This window comes from Mytilus galloprovincialis, chromosome 11 (genome assembly GCF_965363235.1).
Source record: "Mytilus galloprovincialis chromosome 11, xbMytGall1.hap1.1, whole genome shotgun sequence".
Taxonomy (NCBI): domain Eukaryota; kingdom Metazoa; phylum Mollusca; class Bivalvia; order Mytilida; family Mytilidae; genus Mytilus; species Mytilus galloprovincialis.
The window spans coordinates 56,567,658-56,588,245 of NC_134848.1; the positions used below are offsets into that span (position 1 = coordinate 56,567,658).

At 32.3% G+C, this 20,588-nt stretch overlaps 1 protein-coding gene across 1 annotated transcript; it reads left to right on the plus strand.

Annotated features, from left to right (window-relative positions):
* The first annotated feature begins 9,075 nt into the window (after positions 1-9,075).
* On the plus strand, positions 9,076-18,459 carry LOC143052425 (uncharacterized). Its single transcript, XM_076225458.1, has 6 exons — positions 9,076-9,321; positions 10,329-10,430; positions 12,324-12,632; positions 12,995-13,168; positions 16,732-16,815; positions 17,142-18,459. The coding sequence occupies exons 1-6, from the start codon at positions 9,204-9,206 to the stop codon at positions 18,002-18,004; spliced, it is 1,650 nt and encodes a 549-aa protein (XP_076081573.1). The 5' UTR covers positions 9,076-9,203; the 3' UTR covers positions 18,005-18,459.
* The last annotated feature ends 2,129 nt before the right edge of the window (positions 18,460-20,588 follow it).

Consider the following 20,588-nt stretch of genomic DNA (forward strand, 5'->3'; position numbering starts at 1 on the left):
TTACCGACTTTTGATTCAGGAGAATATTGTTTTCGACAGATTACCTACTCTTGACTTGCGTAGGACATTCTAGAACTCGGCCGAGTAAGGGCTATAATAGAGGTAAAATCAAGCTTACTGTTGATGTAATTTGGCGGAAAACATAATCTTATTAATTTCTATACACGACAAGATCTAAGGAAATCATTAATGTAGTTTCCTCCTAATTTCGCGGCAAAATGTACAGCGCATTGACTGTTTTATCACCTGTAAGGCAATCAAAGAAACGTCTTATCATAGATGGAATTATGTAGTCATTGTGTTTTACAAAATGTAGAAGGAGGTGTCAGTACTGTCATTTTATATCGAATGTATAGGATGAACATGTGTAAGTGCCATACCCCCTTTTGAAGGTGTCGTGCATTGCTCAAGTCAGATAACTCATCAGTGCTTACTTTATGTCATATCTTAATGTTTGTGGCCGTTATTTCATCATTTTGGTGTTTTGAAGTAACTGTTGTTCGTAAGATTATTGGATCTTATAAAGTCACCCTATGGTAGTGCCTTTGAGATAACAGTACTATAATTTCCTTTTTATCATACTAGTATTCTGTTTTTAAATTTTTATAGGCAGCCATAGCGGTTTTAAAAATAGGTTTATCCTATCACATTTGGCGCCTGTCACAAGTTAGATGTAATCTGTTCCTTGTTAGTAATTTTTCTTTATTTTTACGGTTCATTTGATATGGTGCGACGTTCATTTTCCCTGGGGCATACGTGTTCACCTATGAAAATAGCATTACAATATTGTTTGTGAGCCTCCTCAAACGGGGTTTTATTGCTGAGTTGAAGACTTATTGGTATCCTTAGACTGATTTCTGCTCTTTTGTGGTGTTGTTGTTTCTTTGGCACCTTCTCCTTCGCTTTTTCAACTTGATAAATATGAATGTAGGTATGAATTACAATTTAAAATATAAAGTTACATAAGAACATTGTACCAAAATGAAAATAATACTCCAAACATTTAGTAACGCACATTTGAAAATCTCAAAAATTCTTTATAGGACAATACACATTACTTGGTGGATATAATACAAATAAAATGCTATCTATCACGATATCGGTCATCTCTGTAAATGCAATGTAATTGATCAATTCTCTTTGTAAAAAAACAAACATTCCATATTTAGATTATATGCCTGTAAAAAGGCGAAGATAACAAGAAACAAACTAAATGATATATTTTACATGGGAATAAATACGTATGAACAATGGGCCTAGCTATGCACTTCTAACAACAGCGACATGTCCTTTATACCTTTAAAAAAAGGAAGCTTCTATATTTACGAACCTTCCGAGGGAGAAAAAGGCTACATAAATTTCTATTCTTAGCAGAACAAGTTTTGTATGTACGGTATTCAAAATTTCAGTTTTATATAGAGCCTGACCTGTGACAGGCACATATATACAGAATGTTGCGGGGTTAAACATTCAAATTAATACTTTGCTTTATAGTGTGTCTTTCCATGTTGTGATGTTACACTATTGTTTCAGATTTTAGACAATTTAAACGTTTCAACTCAATGCTAATGCATTACACCAGTCTTAAGTCAGCAATTTGATGTTAAGTAGTTGTGGTTTAAAATTATGGTTCATAAGTGTTTCTCGTTTCTCGTATTTCATATGTATAAGGCCATTGGTTTTTTCGCTTGAAATATTTTACACTAGTATTTGTTTTGGGGCCCTTTATAGGTTGCACTTAGTAAATACAGCTGTTTCTCAAAACACGCCTCTTTTGAGAGATCTTGAATATTCATAGAAAATTAACTTTGATTACATACTGGTTCCCAGTTATGCTCTCTGTGTTCCATCTCACATAACTTGGGAATGTTACCAATAAATATACATGTGCATATTGTTTACATTGAAATTTGATGTAACCTTTAATTCGAGGTAGAGGTAGTTAAGAGAATTAGTGTTAGTTTAAACTATGAGAAGTTCAGGGCATATAAACGTAGAAAATATGCCGCACAGCCCTATATTTTGACCAATGAAACAAATTGGGGTGCATATGAACTGTCAATTCTAGGATAAGATTTATTTTTCAAAACTTCATAGTAAAAGTGGTACCGTTTTAGCCGTAAAAGGAGTTCCTATGGGAAATTGCATTGCCAATATTTACAGAAATGCAACCTATAGCTTGCTGTTTCGGTGTGAGCCAATGCTCCGTGTTGAGGACCGTAATTTGACCTGTAATATAAATACATCAATTGTGACTTGAATGGAAAGTTGTCTCATTGACACTCATACCACATCTTCCTATTTCTTCTCAAAATGTGTTTGTGTTTTGGATATTGTTGAATGATCTTACAAAAACGCAAAATATTTTTTTTTAAAGCAAATTGAAAACAAACCTAGCACACAACTTTATAATTTGAATAATATAAATTAATTTGCAACAATTTTGCCATGGCAGATAGGTTTTAAGACTTTGTTTTGCTATAAGAAGAATAATGATAAGATAATAAGTCCTATGTTTTAAACATATACAATGCCTTGGGAATTATTTATATGTGTTCTGGTAGTTGTTCATATTTTAAGTTGAAAAGATGTATAATCCCTTAAACATGAGAAGAGGAGGATACTTTTGACTGATCCCGACAACTCCGACAATCTGCAGATGCACAAGGATATCCAGACATTGAAACAAACGTATCCCAGTTACAACAACACGTGATTGAACAGAAACAAGTAAATACTCAACTAGCCTTCTCTGTAGTAGGATCTGCTTACCCTTCCGGAGCACCTGATATCAGCCCAAAATTGTTGTAGGTTTCGTGTTCCTAAGTCTTTAGTGTTCTATGCTGCGTCTTCTGTACTATTATTTGTCTGTTTGTCTTTTTTTTTTAGCCATGGCGTTGTCAGTTTTTTTTCAAGCTATGAGTTTGACTGTCTTTCTGGTATCTTTCGCCCCTCTTTCATAGTTCATGGTCAATGTATTGTTTCCGTGATATGGCAATTTGAAAAATGTTTTAATAATTGATCAATCAGATTTGAGAATTTAGGTCAAATCGGTAAACAAAATGACGTGACAGCTAGTGACCCTTTTAGATTAGGATTAAATGAATTGGTATGTGTCAGAAATATATATTCAGTTATATTTAGTTCAACTATCTATCGGTCGTGGTGAGACATTTTGCATAAGGGCCAACAAATGTTAAAATCACGATAAATCCAAGCCCCCTCTCCTATGAATTATTTCTTAAACATCCATAATTCTTAAATCAAATAACACACCTTTAGTTCTCAGGCTGCTTTAATTGCTACTGTCGCCTAAAGACAAGCTCGAGTCCCATCTAATATGTATGCAGTATTTTAAGTTTAAATAATTAAAATACTGTAAGTTATCCCTGAACAGGCATTGTAATAAGACCTCCTATCTCCCTCAAAATAGAAATAAAAGGGGACAAGAAAATAAGAGAATATATAGAAGCACAATGAAATTAAATATTTGGAGTCATTTGATTGAAAAAAGATATAAATACGTTTGTTTTTGTGTTTCAGGGTCCATGATAAGATTGTAAGTCATGTATTTTGAACTATTTCTATCTTTTTGTGTGTTATCGTAGTTGTTCTTTTGTACCATGATGCATCTTCTTAATTGTCGTCAGCTATAGGATGTCATGAAGTCAAATGGTAGGAAATCCTTTCTAGTAAGTATGCATTTTGTTTATAAAATCTTATCCTAGGTTTGTTAGTCCAAATTCTATATATTGTTCAACTTGAAGTAAGGAAATCAAATTAAACATATCTGATTTATGAAACATATATCATTTCAGAACTATCATAGGTAGGGTTGAAGATTAAAGAGTTTTTCGGCCTTTCAAATGAAAAAAAATCATCGTTGTTGCAATCAAAGTTTTAGTAGAATTCACTAATAAACTTAAAGCTCATCAATGTGTTTATAAAGATATATTACTGTATGAAATTTTGTCGGGAACAATGATATAAACAGAGTTTAGTACCAAATCAGGAAAATGGCAGTTGTTTTCTAATAGTTCGTTTCTGTATGTGTTGCATTGTCGTTTGTTTTGTTGCACTTTAGTGTTTCTGTTGATTCGTAGTTTTCCTTTTATAGTTGATGTGCTTCCCTCGGTTTTAGTTTATAACCCGGATTTGTGTTCTCTCTATCGATATATGACTTTCAAACAGCGAATTACTACTGTTGCTTGTTGTTGTTGTTTTTCAGAGAATATTATAGAAAATAAATAAGTAAAATGTAGAAGCATCTTTTAAATATGCATCGTATTCAATACGTCTGATAACTTATTATATATTGTAATTGCGTCATGGTTTCACTGAATTGTAAATACCCATATCTTTTCTATAAATCTTAAATATGTTTTATGGGAGGAGCCTTCCAATCGTTCAAATCTTCTTAATTGATCTTAGCGACATCAGACTACCATACCATGGTGATAACTGTATAAAATTTATTAGTTCCCCAAATAATCATTCCCATTAAAATGTGGCAAAGAAAAATGTATCGTGTTTAATTTAATCTATTTCTTTTTTAACTTAAATTTTGTCTTGAAAAACGATTATTTAATACAAATAAAAATATACTATTATTAATCCTATATAAATATGTTTTCAAATTACATTCGCGAAACGTTATCAATTGTATCAATTATTACTAGAAAACCCTGTAAAAATTGATATACGTATTCTACCCCGCCACAGTCTCCACGTGCCAAATACAGAATATTGTAAATCAGTTCTTGATGTATGTTAAATTCATCATATTTGTTTATCGTATTTTTGGTTTTGTTCATAAATCAGATCTTGCAGATGGTAACGGAAAGAGCTTAAATTCTTGACATTGAAATACTTTTAACATTCAGAGTAGCTGTTTCTCTACAAAGTAATCACTATTTTTAAGTTTCAAATAAGTAGTTAATAAGTAGTAACACGGGTGTCATTCGGTTTAAAGAGAGAAATGATCGTGAAAGAATATCTAACGGCGGTCAAGTATTGAGAGACGATCGTGAAAGTTCTAGTAACGGATCGTGAAAGACATTTAATCGAGAAGACATATGAAAGGTCAATAAATATTCGAATTTAATTAATTACACAGACAAATTAACGACAAAATAAAACTGTCTGTCAAAATGGTTTAACATTATAATCAGTATGTGAGAATATCCAGTTTTAAAAGTACATAGGTATTACAAAACAACAAAAGTCAGATTGCTTCTCGACATTTCAATGACATAAAAATGTAAACAAACATGATTTTTTCACAAATTTGACTAGAAAAACTACTTTTATCCGAATAAGGACACTCTATTTGAATGAATCAAATTGTTCACATAGTTATTTTGCATAAACATATCTGAAACTTGGTAAATAAAGAATTATTTACACAGAAATTGATTTTTCGGATCGTGAAAGATCACGTACCGCATTTTTGAAGATCGTGAAAAGGATCGTGAAAGATCTGATGCTACTAAGATGTTCAAATTATTCTTCAATTATATCATAATTAATATTTGTTATTGGTATTGAGAAAAGCTAGATAGGTCAACATCCTCAATAGGTTAAAGCATTTCAAAGTATGAATAATTTCAGAAAATGAAATGTAAAATATAGTTGGATGATTGTAAGATGAAGCTTTTTATTGTCATGGGAAGTACTCACTTATCACGAGTTATAGGATACCCACATTTTGCATATTGCATGCTATAAACTACATGTCCGTCAGACAGGATTCACCTGACCCCGAATTTGCTTCATTTCATTGCTGAATGATTCATTTTGTGGTCAAGTCCGTATTGCGGATTCGTTAAGCTTTAGGATAACTGTCTGTTGTTATGTTTGTAAGGTGTTCATTTTCGTCTTCTGCAAGTTTTCAAATAACATCGAACTCATTAACATGCATCATTCGGCAATGTGCGTTTTATGTTGTTTAGCCTTTTGGATATATACCTGTATGCTATAGTGCCAATGTATTTCGTGTATGGTTTACATGTCTGTCTGCATGTTTCATATATGACCATGATGACTTCAATTGTAATTGCATGATAGTAAGATGTCTTTGTCTGGCTGTCGGTCAGGGTTCATATACTTTTGACCTTATGTTCCGAATTAATTGGCAAAGCATAACTTTTACACTTGTCAGTTTCTAAGGCACGGTAAGAATCGGAACACATTTATTTGGTGTACAGGATATTTGTAGATATCTGTATGGCATGGTATTCTGACCTTGAACTCTTTTTATGAACCATTGACAATCTTAAGCGCATTTGACACTTTTAGTAAAACCCTTGATATTATAGACGTTCAACAAATATACTATCATAAGTGAAGCAGACGAGACATTACAGCATTTGCGTTCTGGTATTCTAAAGTCTGTAGTATATGGTTAAATCAATCCACATCTGCGTTGTATGCAAAGAACTTAAGAAAGTACTGTTGCACAAAATGTTGGTTATCGGCCAATCTCAAATTACTCATGAAAGATGCTGTTTTGCTGTAATTTTTTGTTTGATGGATATCATTTTGGTTTAAACGTTGCATATCCATATTATTGGCTAAATAGTGTCGGTCTGTCTGAATTGCACTTGACCGATTTTCAGAGCTGAATCTTTCACACTTATTTAGACACGTGTTTAGTTGTTGTTTTTTATACTTTCGAGGTAAAGTGTTGAATAGAAAAAATAATAGTTTTAATGTTCATCCTTATCAAAATAGTTACAGGCTTCAACCAGTTGCAGGTTATCAAATGGTAAAAGAAATACAGCTTTCTGATTACTAGTATTATGTCTAGTCACGCATTATCTTCCACGATCAAAATAATGCGTTGCCTGATCTTTCACGATCAAGTTTGATGGAAATTCAACAAATTCAAGGTTTTCATATACAAATTAATGCTTGTAAGGGAAGAACATACTTTAATTTTACTGTACAATTAGATACACCAAAGATTAAATTTCAAATATATCATAATAAACTGAAATATGACCATTGTAGGTTCATAAAGCGTGTTATTTGCAATTAATTTCATAGACATTCATTGCGCCTTTGGTGTTTTTTCATAAAGTACTGCATATTTTCTTTTTCGTACTTCACAGTTATAATGAGGAAGTTAAACCATTTTGACAGACATAATTTTTTGTTCGGATTTGTTCGGCGTTTTGAAAATTAAGCGAAGTTTTCAAAGATTCTGAACTAGAATTTACATGAAATGTCTTTTACGATCCGTTACCAGAGCTTTCACGATCGTCTCTCAATACTTGACCGCCGTTAGATATTCTTTCACGATCATTTCTCTCGTTAAACCGAATGACACCCGTGAGTAAGAGCAAATACATTTGAGAGATAAACACATATATTATTTACATAACAAGTTTATATAAGTCAATATCATTTATTTATTCAATCCGATATCAGAAGAATATTATGACATTATGTAATAAGACATTTGTGATAAGATATTATTAAGATTTTGATATACGCTAATAGTAACAGTTTACTCAATTAAATCCTAAAATAGGGAAAAAATAATTAGAGCCCGCGGAAACTGTTTTAGAAAAATAGTTGTCAGACTCTGCTAGGACAATATTTAACATTATTGTTCAGGAAAATACTGTCAGGTTATGTTTTAGGGTATAAAAGTCGAAAACATTTCTTATGTACATAGATCAGAATCTGTTCGAAGGTAAAACTTAAAAAAAAACAACTGTTCCAGCTATAGTGTAAAACAGATTATATTGAAGCTATTTTAAATGTACCATACACTATTCTTGTTCTAACATATAGCTCAGCATGGAATTTGACTGGATTGAATAGTTTAATACATTTAGAAAAAGCACACGTTTAGAAAATGTGCCGCTGTAATTATCCGTCATATCCATTTGGGACATCGGTTAAAGTAAATAATCTATTATTTCATTTATGTATTGGGGTACAGTGGACATAATTCCTAACCTCTCATTAAAACTGTCAGAATAATCTGTCATAGTTCTAGCTAGAATTGTTCTAGGTAAAATTTTAGGATTAGTTTTAGGATAGAACTGTCCAAAACTGTTCTAGTTATAAATGTCCAAATCATTTCTAATCGTAGAACTGTCAGCAGAACTCAATGAATCAGTGTTAACCGTAGAACTGTCAGTAAAAGTGAACAAATCAGTTCTTACTGTAGAACTGTCAGCAAAACTGTCTAAAACTGTTCTAGCCGTATAACTGATAAAACCTTTCAGAATTGTAGATTGTAAATTACGTCAATGCAGTGAGGGAATCTCACTGGTCACCATTCAGCGTTATCATTATCGTTGATAAAGCCACTGGCACACTTTTATTCTGTATACTTATTTATATTTAAGACAAATAGTTCTAAAAACTGTTCTATGAATAGAACTGACTTAATTAATTCTGGTCGTAAGACTGACCAAATCAAATTCAATGGAAAAATTGTTCTTCTCGTATAACTGTTCTAGACGTAGAACTGTTCTAGTCGTGGAACTGTCAAATAAGTTATAGGTAGAACTGACTGAAAGGTATCAAGATGACAGTTCTACATACTATCCTAGAACAGTTCTCCTGACAGATTCTGACAGATTTGATGAGAGTTAGATTGAAGTAATCTCCACTGTATGTTTTTCTTATTTTACAATTTATCATTTATCAGAAAACTTCAGTTTGTTACCAATGCAATGTAATCTAATAAATAGTATTCCAGTGAGTTAGCTTTACATTGTATAAAACATTTAAAATGGCAACTATAAATGAAACAGAAGGCTTTAAAAGATTAATGCAAGCTTGCAGTGTCTTGTTTGATATTCATCCATCCATGCTTCATGATATGATCGTTAATAAATGTTCTCCAATAATTTTGGACGGAAAGATTCAAAATGCTGGGAAGAACTTCATGAATAATTTAAATAAGACTGAACAAACTATCGTCAGAAGTATAAAAACTGAAGGTTATTCAAAAATGGACGGGTCGTTGTTCTACAAACTGATTAGGCGCTTTGAACTGGTTATTATGCCATCAGAAGGATGGGGCAAACAACCTAAACCACACGCCATAGGAGACAATGTTGAACGACTCAGATATCTCCGGAATTCAGTATTCCATAGAACACAATCCGCCATGACACCTACCGAAAGCAAAAGTTTTTTTTGAAGGATTTCGTCAATGTGCTGAACGCCTTGATCGATACATGCAGAGATCGACAAATGTATTCACAGACAAAATCACAAAAGTCCAATCAACAACAGTGAACGATGCGGCATCACGAATATACCATGATCAATTTGAGAATACTCTTCAAATGACAGGTAACCAAATCGAATATTACTGGTTTGCAGAGTAAAGCTGCAGTATTATTTAACATCAATATTTGTGTAGTTTAAAAATACATGATCTCATACAAAAGTTGGACTGTCTCCCTAAGAATACTTATCCGAATGTAAATATCAGATAAGTTGTCCTATCTTGGCATAAAGAATCTTTCTTTTTCCAAACTAAACCATTTTTTTACATAAATAAGGCCGTTAGTTTTCTCGTTTGAATTGTTTTACATTGTCTTATCGGGGCCTTTTATAGCTGACTATGCGGTATGGGCTTTGCTCATTGTTGAAGGACTAAGGTGACCTATAGTTGTTAATGTCTGTGTCATTTTGGTCTTTTGGTCGTCTCATTGGCAATCATACTACATCTTCTTTTCACATGTCCTTTTTATAAAACAAATTATTACTTAGCCAAGTAATGTGTATGAGAAATAAGAAGAAGACTCCAAGTCTTTCAAAATTTGGACAAAACAAGGAAAAATTATGTTTTGAGCACATTTAAAGACAGTAGTCTCATGGCTATTGACTAAAAAGGATATTTGCAACACAAGTTTCAAAGGTAGAGAAAATATATCATTAAAAACTGTCTTGCCGGAAATGATTTTAAAACAATTATTTATATTTGTTTTACCATGTATGATGCATAGCAACATGTGACAAAGATTGGAATTAAAATTTGTACCCATACTTAATAACCCACTTACATGTATATAAATTCTATCAACGTATGCTTGGGAAAGATCTTGGAGTTTTGTCAAATGGTGAAGGACAAGGCCGAAACAATTACATGCTGTGCTTAGTGTATCTGTTCGTGTAGTTTGTAAGACTCAGAAATAAAGTAGCAGCAAGCATCACTACAGTTATTAATGTGAAATGTACATTATATTTAAAGTTGGAGTCGGCAAACTTTCTTCTAGGGCCTAATCTAAAAACAAATACTTAACCAACAAAGTTTATACATTATATTGTTGATAACAGATTTGTATGCATTACAGAAACATCATCATGGAACAAGGTGGACAGTAGTAGTTGTTATAAACTAACGTTGTATTGCTGTAACATTTTACGAGAAGAAATTGGAAATGACGCGAACAAGGGTGAGCTTTTATTGAAGTGTTATTTTGATTATAGTTTGTTTTCTTATTTTCAATTTGATTTTAAAGAATCTATCTACCATTTTGTTAAATTTAAAGCCCAACACAAAAATATTTATTTGATTCTAACAGTCGAACCTTCGTCTTTTTTAAGATTAATTGTTGAAAATGCATAATTGTTTTCCAAGATTGTCGTTTGAGTTACACTCATGAAGAAAATAACAACGGCAGTAATACATTGTCCGTAACAATACAGACCAGATAACATATATCAGCCATATGATAAAACTTGAGACACACGCCCTCGTTAACTATGTTTTTTTTCTATTTGTAACCACCAAATGAGTGAAGCCTTTTTCAACTGATTTTTATAGTTCGTTCTTATATTTGACTGTTACACCGATGTCCAAGGCTAGAGTGGGGGGTTTGAATCCAGTTACATGTTTAACCCCGCAACATTCTGTATGTATATGCCTGTTCCAAGTCAGTAACATGTAATTCAGGGGTTGGCGTTTGTTGCTGTGCTACATATTTGTTTTTGTTCATTTTTTGGAACTTTAACTAGGCCGATAGTTTGAGTTGTTTAAGATGTGTGAATTTGGGATCTTTTATGGCTGACTATGCGTTATGGGCTTTGTTCATTGTTGAATGTCGTACGGTGATGACATATAGCTATTAGTATCTGTGTCATTTAGTCTCTTGTGGCGGGTTGTCTTATCGGCATTTAAACCATATATTATGTTTTATGTTACTTGTTTTGAGCTGCGACTTTCCGATTGTCAGCTGCCGCATTCATATTTACTGTTGAAGCAAAGGCAATCATTTTGGCTTTGACATTTATTTCTACTTCAGACAACTTCAAATTCATAATATGTTCTGATTCACAGTCATACTTACAAGCTGTACAAGATACTAAAATTAAAAACTTAATAATTCTCAAGATTTAATATACAATGAGGAATTTAAAAACTATTCATATAGAGTTTATTTTTCTATGAGTACCGACTCATGTTATAATTCATGGTAACACGGTTGTAGACTAGGAAACCAAAATAAAAATAGCCTGGATGATCCTTTATCCAACTGTGATATACATGATACACCATATACCGATTTTAGATCTAATATTAGTGAATATGTTTTTAATAATTTGAAAAATGAATGAAGTAAAACAAATACATGAAATTTAACATGAACTAGGTAAACCTTCAAATAATTTTATGTGTAGAAAAGATCAGTTTGCTATTTATAGACGCCGTATTGGTCATACTAGAATAACACATGAGTATCTTCTAAAAAATGAAGATACACCGCAATGAATACCTTATACATTAATTGATATTCGTAGAAATCATTTCAATGTCAATAATATGTATGGTTTATTTAATAGCATTCCTATTACAAATATTTTTTTTTCTTAAAAGATGTAGGAATATATTGTAAAATTTAAAAATCTTGTTTAAATTAAAAATAATTTTGATTTTTATCATGTTATCTTAATATTTATTTTTATTTTTAAATAATCAATTTGCTTCAAGCTAGAATTTTAGTTTATTGAAGGACCTTCTGAGTGATTATTAAAATATACTTTAAATTGTGAAAGTTTTAGAACTAGCTCTCGCTGTGATATAACCTTTTTAGCGTTCATGCGGTGCGAAGAAAACATCAATCATTTAGTAATCAATTGGGCTTTGTATGTGTGTTTTTGGTCGTCTGTATTCAAAAATTAAAAAAAAAAAAAAAAAAAAAATGACGTGATTGACGCAATAATCATTCAACTCAAATTTCAAAGACATATAAGAGTTTCTATTCATATCAATGCATTTGATTCTTATGAAAATAAATTACTAGTACTTATAAGTTAAAATATGATAAAATATGGCATTGTTATTATAGAAGCTGGATTAAAGGACGAAACACTAGTAATTCGTGGCCTGGTCGATGAGAATGCAATTGTGGAAGCGATAAAAAGGGAAAAAGGTCACTTAAATAAAGTGTTCACTCAAATTAGAGTTAATTCTATTGAAAAAGGAAGTGTAGTCTTTTTTGTTTCTTTGGACAACATGGCTTTTTTATCACTACAAATGTTAAGCAAACAAGTGCAATCGTTTGTTAACTGGATATTAGATATACCGGATGTCAACATGATGATAAAGAATGACTTGGATATTTTGTTGATACCAATTGACTTCATTAGCACCAGAGGTATTTTTAAATAATTACTTTCACTAAATTTTGTTTTAATCATTTAAAAGAATATTTGTTAAATAATGTTTTCAATGCACTTTAATTATAGTTTATTATTTTAAGCCTGTAAGACATAACATATACGTGCATGCTCTCTATCAAATATATATATATATATATAAAAACGTTCAACACATTTTCAAAGACATTTCTATTATTGCGTTACATTAGGCAATTCGAATGCATTTTTACTAAACCTTGTGTTTTGTTGTTGTATTGCCATAATTTGGTTTACCTGTTTTATTGGTTGTCTCCTATTATGATCAAAACTTAAATAAGCTTAATACTCTTTTCTTTTTTGTTTAACTCTTTAATTTTAGAAAAAGAGGATACTATGCAGTGTGAAAATTGTGACACGTCACTACTTCCCGATTCTAAATTCTGCCATAAATGTGGAGAAAATATCGACAAAAAGTCAATTTGCTCCAAATGCAACAATGCTGTAACAAAAGAAAACAATTATTGTCCAACATGTGGAGAGAAACTTAGACGAGGTATTTATTACATTTTCTGTCGTTTGTTTTGTATAATATTTCTGTATTGTTTTAAACATTTATATTTGTATATTGGTGCATGCATTGATTTATATTATTCCAGTCACTCATATAATATGAGCTGCGTCGCATATAAATCGACCTTATACAAGTATATGTGTAGGACTCGGAGGTACGATGGGGACGCTGAAGTACGATAGTCACGCTGAAGTGCGATTGTCTACGCCAAAGTGCGATGGTCCTTTCGCTGAAGTGCGATGGTTTTGCAATTACGTTTGGACAATAAGACGTTTTAAAATAAATCTTTATAAATTAAATTGCTCCGTGTTGAAGACCTTATTTTGACCTACAATGGTTTACTTTTACAAATTGTGACTTGGATGGAGAGTTGTTTCATTGGCGTTCATGCCACATCTGATATCTACATAGGCAGGAGAATAAGATTTTGTAGATGAGGCTTAAGGTTTCATACGTAGAAAGGAAAGGAAACAGAATGAAATGAAGGATTCATATCCCGAACAGTTTTGAGCATTAGAGGTGGGGGTTACAAAAATATATCAAACTAAGTCGGAAAACAAACCATTTCTGAAGGCGACAAAAAGATGATCTTGGTCTGCAGATGTGCTTACAGTGTTTGCAGAAGCATTTATAATTCATGCCGACAACGTTTTGCAAGACAATAAAATGTATTGATCTTAATATTAATTTACTCTTCTATTCAAGTATACATCACATAAATTTGTGTTAAAACTTAATAATAAGCTAAGATAAATTGTTAGAAATGTTTTCATAGTATCAAGTAGCTATATTTTTGTTTAATTCTTGAGATGAAACCTGTTTTGTAAGAAACAATGCACGTATACAGTTATCATCTCCTCAATTGGTTAGATCAAAATAAACCTGAATGGTCAAAACTTGGTGTACTTTGTGATTCTCAGCAGAGAAACAACTAATTGTTAAGCTTTTTTTTTTTACAGAAAAGGCGTCACGTCTCACTATATATATGAGTCAAGCATGAATGTACTGTTAGGATATCAGATAAATAGATAAACGTGTTGTAAGCAATTTCTTCGCAATGACATGACAAGAACAAGTTACTAGTATATTTGACAAAATTAAATGTGTCCTTATTAGTTAGTACTATAGACGTCACAGTTAGACCATCGAACTTCAGCGGTCACACCAACGCACTTCAGCGTGTCTAACAACAAGAAGGCGTCACAATGTCACCAACGCACTTCAGCGTGTTAACCAACGCACTTGATCAGCGTGGATCATCGTGCATCACACCGAGTCCTACATATATATACATGTCTGAGACTTTGATTGCCTTTTTGGTTGCTATCTGTAATAACATAATCTTAAATTATGTATCCTTGGCTCCTTTATTGCTAAACATGATTCATAGTGTAAATATTATAGACAGTCCATATACAGCCTTTCCACTTCTAATCTTATTTAACAGTTCTTCACGTATTATGCACAGAGTAACTGCATTCAGAGTTAGCACTGAATTTCCTAGAGCAAGATTTTAATTAAAACAAGTATTATATGAAAAAAAAATGCATGCATTTTTTTTCAATATGAAGACCGTTTTTGGTATTTTTGCAGTTTAAACATTTCGTAATGCAGAGATCTACAGAAGTAGGAACTATTTTTGTATTTTGTCTAAATGGATTAAAGTCAAATACATATGTATTATACAGTTTGTAACGGGCATTTTATCTAATAATATTTCCACTATGGTAAATAAAACGTTGCACAACTAAATTTTTTTCATTATACGGACATTGTTTCATATCAGCAGGCTAACAAGTTTGATCAAATTTCAATAACTACAAATATTGTTACAGTGTATGGCGTGTTTGTTTTGACCGTTATTTAAACAAGTCAGAGCCTTTTCTGTACTTTGTATTAAATTTTCAATATTTACCTGTTGCAAGTTTACTACGAAAGATTACAAAGAGGAAGGGTAACCATCTTAAAAGATTAGTCTACCTCCACTAGAGATAAAAGCCTATGCAAAGTCTAAAATATTGTCAGTGATTGTTTTATTACATTATATGTAATAACTGAATAACTTGTAGAAAATAAACTCATCATATATACCAGGATTAATATTTTGTATTTGCAAAGTTTTGTAAAAAGTTAATTTATAATTAGGACCAACATGACAAATATTCTTCTTTTGAAAGTCACTTTTACATTGTATAATGACTTCAGTATTCGTTTGTCATCAGTAAAAAAATAAATAAAAAGTCAAATTATCAAAGTTTTGTATATTCCTTTGATAAGACTTGATTACATCTAAAACGTGGCCTGTCCTGGTATTTTTTATACAACACACTATTTTGTTTGTTTTTGATTTTCGAGATTCATCTCATAACGAAAATGAAAATAATTAGTTTAATGCGGTTGGTAAACGCTTTGCAAGTATAATTTAGGTTTACAATTAACTCGATTTGAAAACTAAATATAACCATATTCTTTCATTTGATCTGTATCTGAATTTTTCATATTTTGAGTTAACACACTAGTAAACGAATCGTATTATGACATTAACATCTGAAAAAGCAGAACGATAAATAGGTAAATAATGATTAGTCTTTCCGATAATTTTCAGATTAATTGACTGCGTTAAATTCAGTATTATTCAGACATTTTACCAGCAGTCAATTCAGTGCTGTTCGATTTATGTCTGATGTTTTACTGAAACATTGTTGTCAATATAACGGAAATCTACGAGACTGTCATACAAGTGAGATGTTGAGCTATAGCTATAGAAAAAGGGATTCTCTCCAATTTTTACCTCGGGAAATGCATGTAGCATATCAGGAATATGACATGTGTATCTGCTCCTGAAATAAGTATAATACCACGTCTGTTCAAACAGATATCATTACATCTGTTTAGGAAGAATGATCACAGCACATAAAAGAAACTGAACAAGAACTGACTTAATGGCTTATTGTAGTAGAAATATCGTGTCCATATTAATTATACTTTTTTCTCATGGAGTCATAAAATTATCTATATCCTGTATTGCCCTTGTCCTATTTTAATTTTGCAAGAGTTGAATCTGAGTATATGTATATGGATGCTTTATGAAATCTACTCCCAATTATTTCCGTTGATATTTGAAAAAGAGGGGCGAAATATACCAGAGGGACAGTCAAACTCATAGTTAGAAAATAACCTGACAACGCCATGGTTAAAAATAAAAAAGACAAACAGACAATAATAGTGCAGAAGACACAACATAGAAAACTAAAAACTAAATACTAAGTAGAACAGGAACTCCACCAAAAACCAGAAACTACGGTGACACCATTAGCAGATAATGTGCTTGGAGCTTGATTTTATTTAGAACTCAGAGCATACGATAATATGTACTCACATAGATAAAGGAAGATGTGGCGTAAGTGCCAATGAGACAACTCTCCATGCAAATAATAATTTATAAAGGCAAACCATTATAGGTCAACAGTTTATCAGTACCATTATAACTATGTATTTGTATTGTCTTTTTTCTAGTATTAAAGGGGTAATATCTTTTTCATTAGATTTACATGCACTTAAAACTACAGTAAATATAACAGAAGAGAATCAAGGCGAACGTGTCTTCAAGGCGCAAAGTGCGATAAAAGGTAAGATAATTAGAAAAATATAAAACTGCTTGTTGTATGATTATATTTTATTGCTAATAATAGGAAAATAATAATATATTAATGAAATAAATGCATGATGCTAAGTAACTCATCGACGAATTTACGACGTTTGCATTGGCTATTCATTAGGTAAAATAGACCCCAGGTCTAAGAAGTTTAAAAATGTCTGGAACATTACACAAATGTGAGTAGTTACCTGGAAATTCATTATTCTGCGACGGACAAAAATATTTGAATTGATTTGTATAGGTTCATTATATATACTTTTTTCTAAACACATTTCCGTTTGACATATTTTGATATAGGACCTGAAAGTCTAGAAGAGGTAAAACAATTGATGAAAAAAATAAACGAAGAAGGATCGGAAAAGTTTATGGAACATCTCAACAAAACACTTGACAAATGGAAAAATGAAAAGGTCAAATTTGGACTTGCCGGTGGTTCTACGATGGGGAAATCATCTTTTGTGAACGTCCTAACTGGTCATACAGAAGACAATGAAAATCGTGCGAAAACGTCAGCGGGTGGTAATACAACTGTGTCTTCGACCGAATATTCTGATGCAAGACAAAAGATAATCTCGTTTACTGATTGTCCGGGATATGGTACTCCAGATTTTACGTACAAGGCGTATTTTAGACAGAACTCCATCGACACATTTGACTATGTGTTGATATTTTTCTATGTTGTAACTACAGATGACATATATTTTGCAAAAGCACTTGATGAAAGAAAAATGAAGTTTTGTTTTGTTCGTACAAGATTAGACATTGATATAGATTCCGCAAGATATGATAACCCACAAGACACAGATCCTCATCTCATCGCAGAAACACTTCGGCAGACAGCGGTGGACGCCATTGAAAAACAAGGATTGTTAAATCCTATCGTTTTCGTAATTTCAAACAGAAGAAAGGACTTAGGCCATTTTCCAAATCTTCTTTCGCATATTGAACAGGTGCTGCATAAGGAAAAGTATCATGCTCTTATTTATGAAATATCGACATATACCAGAGACGCTATTAAGAGAAAACATAAATTATTATGCGATAGGATCAACAGCGTTACCATGAGAGCAGTAGTTGAAGAAGGCGAAGATGCCACAGATTTTGATTCTGGGAATGTGGAAGACGAGAAAAAAAGAATCAAATTGCAAAAAACGGTGTAATGGCTGGAACGTGAACTACTATTTTATATTGAAACCTTTGAACTGAATAAGAAAACATCAATCGCATTAATAGGTCAGGAACGTGTGAGGCAAAAAATGAAGTTTGCAAGTTTACTTACATCTGGTATTGAAAACTGCATTGCTGACTTCATCACGAAACAATTGGACATCTTACTGGATGAGTCTAGAAACGATCCACAAGTAGCTGCTGCTGATGATGTACAACTGGAGTATCCATTCTTACACCTTTCTCGGAAACTTCTAAGCGCAGTTCTTGATGGCTTGCAAGAAGATGCCTTCATAATTTTTGAGGAGTTTCAAAAAAAAGAATGTTGAAAACGACTGTAGTAATAAAAAAAAATAAACAGTTTAATATTTGTTTGAATATTTGCTTTATCCAATTGTCACAATTTAAACGATCATCGTAAAACTAACTAGTAATTTTTCAGTAAAAAATAAATAGCTTGAAACGACATTCTTTTCAGTTTTACGGATTGAAAATAGTTGTGAATAAAACACATTACATTATATTGGATTGCTGTCTGAGTATGTCTTTAAGCAATAACGACATATTTAGTAAAAGAGAGAGTTACCAAAATAGAAAATCCACAGTGTCTGAATGTTCAACACCCCAAAACAAGACACGTTGAACAATCGGCCATCATATCTAATGCATCGAAATCGTTTATTGACAGATCTTATTTACACAACTTTTATTCGCAATCATTTTTTAACCCTGGTAATTATATATAAATTATTACATTGATACCAGTGGATTATCGGACTTATCTAATCGAGCCAGTTGAATTATCCATTTTTAAGTCCGAGCCAAATGCGCATCTACAGAGAAGTCAAAAACATAAAAAAAAATATCTGCACTAGATGCGCATTTCGGCAATAAATGTCCCGTCAGTGATGCTCGAGCCAAAATATTTGAAAATCCAAAGCTCATTTAAAAGATACTGAGCTATTGTCAAAATAGGTACAAAGAGTACGGCCAAAGTCGTGCAAGGAACCAAATCTAGAGCTTTGCATGAGAGAGTTACATTCCTAAATTTAAATTAATTTCCAACATTTTGTAACAACAACTGATTACTTGGCTTATATACCCAAGGACTAACAGTCCATCAGCACATGCATCGATTCAGTTGTAGAAATACAATTAAATATACCAATTTTTCTGCACCAGATTCGCATTCGACAATATATGTCTCTTCAGGGACACTCGAGTTCAAAATATTTGAAAATCAAAAGCTTAAAAAGATGAGGAGCTATAATCCAAACAATGTTGTTTGCTTTTGCGTACAGTGGAAAGCACATGAACACAGGAACACACCAATCCGAAATGTGACCTACCGAATAAGGCTATTGACCGGTTTTGTAATAACATGAGCAACACAACGGGTGCCGGATGATGAGCAGGAACTGCATGCTTACCCTTCCACAGTACCTGAGATCACCACAAGTTTTTTTTAAGTAAACAAATGAGTCTGGAGATGATAACTTTACTTCCTGTTAGCTTTTGAACTCACACGTTAATTATACGACCACAGAGCAGGGTTAATACTCATATGATATGTACATGTTATTTTCCTGAAATATGCAATCAATTTGAAACTTGACGTTTTTTAGCTCACCTGGTCCACTTGGCGTCCGTCGTCGTCCGTCGTTGTCTTTCGTCCGTCGTCGTTAACTTCTACAAAAATCTTCCTCTGAAACTACTAGGCCAAATTTAACCAAACTTGGCGACACTCATCATTGGGTATCTAGTTTTAAAAAAGTGTTCGGTGACCCGGGTAACCAATCAAGATGGCCGCCATGGCTAAAAATAGAACATAGGGGTAAAGGATGATTTTGGCTTATAACACATATTTTGTTTATTTATTTCATCAAAACATGACCTATATTCAATCAATTTCTTATCATGCTTCTTGTACTCTTTTTTGTATATCAATACCTGAATTTCCTAAGACAATCAAACATCACGAAAGTTCACGTTGCACGAAATTCTTGAAGCGAAATTAGAAGTGCATTCATGATTATTTAGAGAATTCATTCTTCGTTAAACATTTCCTTGAATCTATTTCCAAGTTTCAATCGGTAACAAGATATTAGTTTTCCTTTTTGTAACGACTAAGAAAAGAAAATTGAAATTAAGTCGTTTGAAATTTAGAAATTAACAGACAATTACGTCGTTTCAATCAAATCAGGCAACTTCATTTAAAAAAGAGTATAACGGCTACAACGTCAGTTTTGTACCAAGTCATTGGATGTCATGGTAGACAGATTGACATCAGCAATGTTACTCGTGAGTTGAAATGTCACATACTCCACTTTAGTATATATTGTATATAAAGGTTACAATGTATGATCCAGTCAACTGCCAGGAATAGCAGAGGTGAAAGGAGTCACCCTTGTCCCACCCCGTTTGTTATATATAAGGCTCATTGGCAATCATATTATATCTTCTTTTTTATATTAGTTGACCTTCATTGATAGTCTTGCTCTGCATTTCTGTATAGGTGTTTCTGATGATGTTAATCAATTTTCAGGAATGTCCCAAGGTTTTAATAACTACTACAAC